Genomic DNA, 9,566 nt, shown 5'->3' with positions numbered 1-9,566 from the left:
GTTAAAAATTTAGACGCACATTACTCATTTGAAGAAACTTAGAACTACAAGTAGAATTGACCCCATTTCAATCAACCTGACAATGTTTGTATCAATTAAAATGTAGAACTGTAACTTAAACATGCAAATGAATAAGAGTTTTATTCAACATTTTTTTCTCTCTGCTTTTCTTAGGCTTAAGGGATATATTTATATTTGGTTAGGGTAGGTTAGGTCAGGTTTTTTCAGGTTAGGATAGGTTTGATATCAGGCAAGGGTTGATCCTTCACAGTTATCGACATGTTTTTGAAGTAAAAATTTATATCACTGGCATTATTTTGAAATTTATTTGCCTCAGTGCATGATTTTGCGTCATTTTTTGAGGCTATGGCTCAACCATGACGTGATGGGTGATTTTTGATACCGAATTTGAATTCAGCGCCCCAAAATCCATAGGAATACGTGTGTGTTGTTACCAGATCCGCACACTATTTTTTGTGAGGCTGTGTTATTTGTGTACTAGCCTCTTAAGATTTTTTTTAAAGTCGTATATTTTCGATAACCAAATTTTCTTTCCGTTGTAATATACACTTGATAATATGGTTTTGGACATGTGCTCACGCATCTGTTATTTTTCTCAGTTGAAGCGTGAAGAATGTCCTGTTACGAGGAGGACGTGGATCGAGAATAGGATTTTTTACCTCGTCATAAAAAATATTGCATTGCAGAACATCTAAGCCCAGGACTTCCATAAAAATATTATTACCTGACGTTTAGTATACAGAGAGGTTATTGTTGAATAAATAAAGTAGAGCCAAGGAGGTAACGCTCAGGCTATAAATGTTTTCATATTCATATTATCTTCTGTTAGTATACTAAAGAGTTCAAAGGAGTACTAACTTGTCTCAAAAAGTATATATATTACCGTTTTCAATCTAATTTACTGATTAAAGATGACTTTGAATAAAAGCATTTAATTTAAAAAAAAATTACACAAATAAGATATACCCCATTTAAAGACCGAACACGCAGAAAAAAGAAATGTAATATTTACTAATCAAGAATTGTAAAGGATTTCTTGTAACCGTAACAGTATAAACTGCTCTTAATAAGGGGGTGAAAATGTCAAAATCACTTAGCATTTCGTAAATGTCTCATTGAAATTAAGGTTAATTCAACGGTTATCCTTCAGTAAAATAAACCTCTATTCCCTCGTATTGCATACTGAACGACATGTAAAATCCACTGAACCGAGATTACAATAGTAGTGCAGTGGACATTACCGAAATGTCGGTACATGCTACTGATCCGATCGGTTTACTTAACTCGCCCCTAAAGTCGCAACGCAAACTATCCGCGCGGAGCACCGGTCGAATTCACGACGCAGTCGGCAATGAATGGATTGCATCACCTAAAAAACATTACTTTTTGACATTTCTGTGACAGTCGTCATATTACTCCACATTCTCACTTAGCAAGGAAGGGGTTTTATAAAAATAGCACCATTTTGGATGGCACAACTTATTCACAGATTGTGTTCACTCGAGAGATTATTGGAGCAAGACGTGTTTTTGTTCCGTGACTGTTTCAGCTGACATATAGATATGATGTGAATGCTACAATTTTTGTTGTGTACCGCGATGGCATGGTTGCGTATTCAGAAGTCGTTCCCGAGTTCACCACCCTCAGTTACAAATGCATTTCAAAATTATTTTACAGCTCGCAACTCGTATACTAGTGTAGTGGTTAAGACTGTTGACTTGCGTGCTTAGGTTTATGCGTTCGAATCCCCCCCCCCCCTCCATTGCGTGCGAAAATTTAATTGTATTATAAGCATTATAACTTACAAATAACGATTAATTATAAGTATATCCGAAAATATTTATAAGAAATAACCGTGCTCTTATTTATTAATTATTTTTTAGCAATACTTTTTCACAACTTATAGTAATTACTTAACTGTAGTCTACGCCGATAACATAATTCAGATCTCTTTATATTATTCGTTAAAGTAACATGATAATTCGTAAATACAGTATCCAGGGACTGTACAGAATAAGGACTGGATCGGTAAAATCTACTGATCCGCAGGTCAGCACCACTTGAGAATCGGTACTAGTAACCATCATTGATAGTCATTCTTATTTGCCTATAATTGTCACGTTTGTTGAACTGTCATTTTGTCCAAATACGTACTAGGAAGATTGGTAGATTTAACTTGGTTTTCAGTGAAATGTAAGGTTCTTTTTTCTGCGTGAAGGTATTTGAAATCTCATTTCTGTTTCTTCCCGTTTTGCAAAAATATTTAAAATCAATATAGGTTTTGTATAGATTAATATATGCGTCAAAGGTATATGTCATCATTTATTGTCGAGCAGCTGATTAAAAACAACATAATATTATATTTATAGTCCACGGAAACTTTATTATAAAAACCATGTTACCTAAAAGTGAAATATATGCTTGGGAAATATTGTTCCTCACATTGAATTAGTCTTTAATTTCAATAACGCTATATTTTTCGAGTGTTTACTAATTATTTTTCTATCTATCAAAATAAACGTTATTATTTCGCAAAAAAAGTAGAACTCTTGTTATTTGACAGAGAAGAATATTCACAGATACTGAAAACGAGGCAAAAAAGTCCTGTTTCCGAGATACATAATATCGCAAATGTATGAAATGATGCCAGTGAAATCTAATTCCAGAGTTTGTACAAAGGGATCAAAGATAAAGGTTCAAAAAGATTTTTCTTTCACAAGCACATTTATTTACCTTCATTTCGGACAGGAAGACAATACTGTTATCATACCCACAATACAGAATGACGCATAAGTTGACTGTAATGATTACTTAAGATTCAAGAGCCCTGAGTATCACTTTTTCTTAGTGCCAAGTTGCAATGCGAGCCAGAGGCCGAGTTATAGCCTCGGCTATGACTCTGCTTCTGGTTGTAGACAGCGCCATCCCAGGTGGAAATGTCGGTAGTGTGCCGGAGATCACCACCCGCGCAGTAATGGCCCAGTATTGCCCACCAGTACAGACAGCCGGTGGTTCACCCAGTACTGGCAAAACGTTGTCTGCACGACCCGGGCGGCATTATGCCAGTAGTACAAAAATAGACTTAAAAAAAACAGGTCTAGAAATGTTCCGCCGATACAAATTTTAAATGCTCATAATATGTTATTATCAGAACTTTTAAAGTGGTCTAAAACGCGAAAAAATAATATATCACACGAAGAAAAATTGTAGTCAATTTAAATTATTTACTAAATAATTATTTTATTGGTATTCCTTTTAGAAGTTCGTGTATTTCACATTTACATAACGTCGTATCATAATAAATAATTAGAAAAAGAAAGCTCAAAAATGATTAAATTAACTTTTCTGAACTGTAGCCTATGAGGATGGCTTATTCACCAAGTTTTAACTTGTCGGTTTAACGCACAGGTTAGCACTCCCGACTGCTAGGCGATAGATTTAGGCATAGGATATGTAGGTTCGGTCCCTCTTAAGTTTAGCATTTTTATTTGTAATAAAGTGTTTAAAACTGTAATATATGTAGTCATTCTAAGCAGTGCCATTAACATGTATTGACAAAATACTCGCAGTCAATAATTATTTATTTTTTAAATGCCTTTTTTGTTATATCTTTAGATTATAGAAAAAGTGGGTGTTAAAATTAAACAAATAGTTTGAAAATTATATTTTTGTAATTATAAATATTATACGGACGATATGCAGTCGTATGATGATGAATGAATCGTCTTTGAAACAATTAAATAATTTTTTATCATTTTTAAAATTTTCTCCGGCATTTTCATACGCCAGCGGTTTGCCAGTACTGCCCCAGTACTTGCAGTCAGTACTGCGCCAGTTCTGGCACGCCAGTACCTCCAAGCATTGCAAGCCAGTACTGACACAGTATTGGAACTCCGGCAGGCTGTACTGGGCCAGTACTGGGCCGGTAGTGTACTTCTATCTGGGATAGTGCGGTAATAATATGAATCACTTAGCTCATAGCCCTAGGCGCTATAAATACTGTTTTAGGGATTGTTTTCAGTCTTTAAAATTCGCTCTAATGGCAGAGGTGTGATAAAAAATCGATTGCTTCCAAACACTCAAGAAAATAGTGATATGCAATTTATTAAAAAAAAATTATTGTGCAAAAATCATTCACTCACATACATGACATTTCGTCACTAAAGTTTGTAGCAAGTTGTACGTGGACAGTATTTTAAATTAAACGAAATCAGTTTCCTTGACTTAATGAAACAAAATTGCGATAGGCAAAAAGTTTATTTTAAACAATTTTAAATAGAGTAATGAGGATTGTATGTATGCTATCTAAACTTAAGAGGTATTATTCGCCATTACATATTTGCAGATTTATTAATAGATCATTGATTTTTCTCAAACATAGAAATGTTATGTTTTGATAAACAATAAAATATGACTGATAAAGAAACAAAAGTAATTTTTTCTCGTTCTCAAGTCACTTATTTTTTAATTAATTTGAAATTTTTCGACTACTGTATCTGCATTAAGTGTAACTAAATTATAATTACAATTCCATTTTTTACATTCTATTACTTTTACTCAGGTTTCTAAAAATGTTTTCTTTGAAAAGTTATACTCACTGTACACGCGACGCATCAAAGCAATTCCATGTCAAATAATCTGAAGAATTTCAGCTATTGTTATTAACTTTGATAAAAATTCCAGTATCTGTTCTTTTAGGTGTAAGGAAAAACTATTAAGTCCTATTACGAATGATAGAGAAAATATAGCATAATATCATTAAAATTACCAAAGTTATGAAAGTTTAAGAAAAAAGAAACACCATTTTTAATTTTGAATATCTCCTAAGTATTTTATTTTTTGAACAATTATTTAAATGTTCTCCCTTTGACTACTAAGAGAACGGACACTAGAATTTGTATCAAAATTACTAACAATAGCTGAAATTCTTCAAATGAATTGCTTATCACAGTCGCATTCACAATCTCGAATTGACAATACTTTCTCATGATATGTAAATTAAACGATTATATACTGTACATTAAACTCACTTAAGTCCAATTTTTTCGATAATGAGCAATCTCATCTCAAAGATCTAAGTGAATCTGTTGGGCAGTGAATTATTTACAGCTGAAATCTGTTAGAGCTTAACAATTTTAAACTGAAAACGCCTAAATTAAATATTTCCAAAAGTAAAATGGTTTAATTCGCAGTACTTAAAATCCACTTTTAGAATCTCACATTGTATCTAATATACCTTTCAACATTGACCCAGTTTCAATTTTAGCATTGTAATTAAGCAATTACTGGTGGGTTTATGATGTTGTCGTTGTTGTTATTGTCTGTATACTGGATAATTTTGTCTAACTAATCACATTGGAATGCGTTGCACCACTCGTTTTCAGGCTTAATCGACCAAAAAAAGGTGTTAAATTAAAAATACTATGGAAAATACGAACAAAATTAATAAAAAATTGTTTACCAAAAAAAAAATTCGATAATAATCATGTTTTAATATAACACGTACTTTCCATTTTAATCGTAGAAAAGAACCTTAAAAAATTTGTGGAAAACGACAAAAATACAATCAAATGTTAATTACAAAAATTATTCGTTTAAATTATATCTAAAACTTTTCTTGGTGCCATTTTCCGATAAAACGCGTAGTATTTGTTGCAATAGTGAAAAATGACACTGAAAATAAACCGATTAAATTTTTGGAAAAACAAAACAAGGTACAATGAAATGTTTAATGACCAAATTGTTTGTCTAAGTTGGATCTACAAATTTTCATTTAACCATTTTTTGATAGGACACGTACTTTTTAAAATTAATAAGTAATTAATTAATATTAAACTATGGAAATACGTATCATTCAATATCAATGCATCTTATGTATTTTAATAATATACATTTATTAAAATAATATATTTTTCAGGGTGGCTACGATTCGATGCAAAATAAGGAAAATATATCAAAATAATCATGAAAAATCAAATTTATTCTTTATTGTGCAATATCTGAATAAGCAGCCGCAAACCGAGGAACAGAAATCAATATAATATATATTTAATATAATTGAGTAGAACATAATATAAAAATGTTTGCTTTTTGAAAATATGTCAGTCGAGTATGAAGCACGAGACACCTGATGCGAATGTGTTTGTTAAAACTGAAGGAGCTTTAACAGCAGAGAATTAACAACCGCCTAATTAAAGCTGTCGTCGGTTTGAACTTTAATTTTAAAAGGTCTTTACAGGTATGTGGTTCAAGTTCAAAGACTGAGCGCGATATTCGACAGACGCGCGGTGTAGACAAGCCTTAATTTGTGAGCGAAGCCGACCCGCACATGATCAGTATAACGTGAATAATTAAATTTAATTATTAAAGAATAATTAAAGTGTGATTATTTCAAAGTTCAAATAATTGAAACTGAAATTAGCACGTTAAGCACGTAAGACCTTTCACATAGTTTACCGTGGCTGCCATACTTTTCTTACGAGTTTAAAAAAACTGAGAAATTATAGAAAGACACAAAATAGAGGTATGTGAAAATTTCAGAATTTCCTGCTGTTTTGTTGATGCAGGAGAGTCCTGAAAGTATGAAAGGTCCGATCGGTTAGACATTGATTGTCAAGAAGTTGTAGCGTTTTCAAATGAGACGTGTGTGTTCTTTTTATGGATAGATCTTTGCGTGAATTTATCCCAATAATAACTTCAGAACATTACATTTTAAGCAATCTACATTAAGGAGTTTGTAATTTTCAGCATTCAAGAAAATAAAATTAAAAAAGAATATTAATTCTGAAGCTATGACAAAGATAAAATGTTATTTGTTTAAAAAAATAGTTGCACCAGATTTGTAATAGTATAAACAATTTCAATTTGAATCTATAAAAATTGTAAATTGTCTTGAAAGCCACGTCTAACGTTATAAAAGTTAGACCTGGAAGAATTTCAAACCAAACTTCAAACAGTAACAGGAAAATTTAAATTAGTATCATTATTATAAAATTTATTTATTAAAAAATATTTGAAAATAATATAAAATTAATGAGTACTAAATTAAAGGTCTCGTACTGAAAAATGAAACACGTTAAATAGTTGAAAGACTGTCGATAATTATATAAAACATACATTTTTTTGTAATATTTTCTGACAGAATTAAGAAATTTACTTTAATAGATTTACATTTTTTAAACTTTTTAATAAAAAATTTCATATGAAAAGTAATCCAAAAATAAAAGTCGCAGGTCTTAAAAAGACACAATTTTAATGCTTGACAGAAAGTTCAACCGCCATCGTTACATTTCAGCTGAATGCACTCTTAATTTTACTTCAATTGGACGGATGCACATAAATTTACTGGGATTCTGCCTAATTAATTTTAATTCCTTTCAATTTGCTATGAATAAAAAATTTTAATTTTTGTAAAATTAATAATCATTGAAGTTCCATTTCTGTTGAACAATTCCTGGTATAAAAACTTATTATTCTCTGTAAGAAATTGAAAATTAAATTGCTTTTGTAAAATGAAAAGCAAGATGCAGGAATAATTGCAAAGGTAATTATTTATCTAAAAAATGCCCTCAAAATTGCTCTCTTAAATTTTGTTTATATCTCTAACGCATTCAGTGAAATTAGATACTTATAATTTAATCGATTCGAAATTGAATTAAGTCTATATTATTTTATGACAATGATAGCTTTAACTGCAATATTATTTCCACAGTCGTCGCTGATAAAAAAAATCATAACCTCAACATAGATGTTATTTTTCATATTGGAAATTTAAAAATTTATCATTGCCTTTTCCGTCAAAATTTCACCTGCAGATAACATTGAAATCTTAGTAAGATATCTATATGTTTTAACAACAGTTTAGGGTTGGTCCCAAACCCAATTTAAATACTATAAAATGTGCAGGGGTCAGTTATTCCAGTTTCGAAAATATCCGAGAAGTTCTGCAGTGGCTGAAATGTTATCAAGCAAGAACGTTGACCTTACAGAAAATTGGTTCACTTGGAGGTTTATCAAGAATGGTATTGTTTGTTTTTTGAGCTCACCGTAGTCCGGACGAACGACCGCTTGAACCGCCTGTTCGTTCTTCTTACTGCGTATCACTGGCTCGCCGAGGATAGTGAAGTTCCTAGGTCCTACGCGGTTCACAAACACTAGATACACTTTACCCCGCTTAATATTGGCCCGCACCACTCCACTCTGAATATCGCGTTGCTGCTGCTGATGAGTGGCGTCGTTTCCTTCATAGCCACATATTGTTGACTTTCCCGGTGCGACCTTGTCGCGGAAATGCAGCCTAACACTGTCGTTCTTTTGCAGTGGCATAAAACCACCCTGGTTCTTGTAGACCTGTCTCACCTCGAAGGTGACAGCATAGTTGGATCCTGGCTTCCTGAGGGAGGACATACTTCTAGCTTTTCCCTCGAATACCGTCGGAGCGAGAAATGCCCTGTTTCCAATGTCCAAATCCGGACACCAGTTTCTGCCCCGGCAGTTGTTTCTCATCCTACACCGGCGTCGTTGCTCTCGGGGTGAGTCCGCCTTGGTTCGGTTCTTCCGTTGCTTCACGGATCTGGAGACCCTCGGCATCTCAATAGTAGGAGAAGATGACGTAAAGTAACTGTCAGGTTTCACGGTTAAAGGCGATTGTGTGGAGTGGTGAGGGGGTTGTAAGAATTGGCGCTGCTCCATTCTGAGGGGATGTTCCATAACAAGGTCCATTCTGAGGTTTCTACTGGAGTACAAATGAAAGTTCGTTCGGTCGAACGGATTGCTGGACGATTTGTCGTTGTTTCTGAAAGGGTTTTGGTTTGCGAAAAAATAATCTCGGTCGAAGTCGTGGTGATGGTGACTCATCGGTGTGACCCGGTTCCTAAAGTTTTCCCAGAAGGGTGCTTCTCGAGAATAACTCCAAGACCCCGTTTCCGATCTTCTGAATAATTTAGCGTCAACCTGGTGATTTTCCGTTGAATCTTTCGGAGATACCAGATTGTTGTTCGGTGGCAAGAAGCTTGCAAGCTCGGCTGGGGGTGCCGCAGCGAACGCGAGGGCGCCCCACCAGCTGCTTAAGATCCCGGCTAAAAGCAGAGACGCCCACATCATCCGACCTGGTGACCTTGGCTCGGGGTGAGGAGACACCTCGACTACCCCGAAAGGGTTCCGGCGCCTCACCCGGAGACTTAAAAACTCTCCTCTCTTCTCCAGTTATCACGGTCCTAGAATTGTTTCATCCGGTTTTGACGACTGTTCCCACTTGAAAGCTTCTTCAGGTGCTTTTCTTGATGATTGAGCTTCCAATACCTGTGTACATTCAAGGGTGACCTAGCAGCTCCCTTCACGAGGTGTTGTACCACTGATAGGTGGTAAGAATTCCCAGGCAGCTTCGAGGGTGTCTCATCTTCATCTTATGCGGTACCGTCTTGCTCTTCATTTTGAAAGAGTTTGCGGGACACCGCACACCGGTCCAGGCCTATTAAGGACAAGACGAGACTGCAGATAACAAGAGGAACCTACCAGCTCTCTTCACCTTTCCAGCTCAACATTCC

At 34.4% G+C, this 9,566-nt stretch overlaps 1 protein-coding gene across 1 annotated transcript in view; it reads right to left on the bottom strand.

The window, feature by feature from the left end:
• Positions 1–9,120, bottom strand: part of LOC117180291 (protein vein) — a 499,073-nt gene extending 489,953 nt beyond the window's left edge. The window contains exon 1 of the mRNA XM_033372709.1: positions 8,067–9,120. Coding sequence (XP_033228600.1) covers positions 8,067–9,120 — 1,054 coding nt within the window. The remainder of the gene's footprint in view (positions 1–8,066) is intronic.
• Between the last annotated feature and the right edge of the window lie 446 nt (positions 9,121–9,566).

This window comes from Belonocnema kinseyi, chromosome 1 (assembly GCF_010883055.1).
Source record: "Belonocnema kinseyi isolate 2016_QV_RU_SX_M_011 chromosome 1, B_treatae_v1, whole genome shotgun sequence".
In the NCBI taxonomy this organism is placed as follows: domain Eukaryota; kingdom Metazoa; phylum Arthropoda; class Insecta; order Hymenoptera; family Cynipidae; genus Belonocnema; species Belonocnema kinseyi.
The sequence above is the reverse complement of the archived record's forward strand: the minus strand, read 5'-3'. Positions and strand labels throughout refer to the sequence as shown.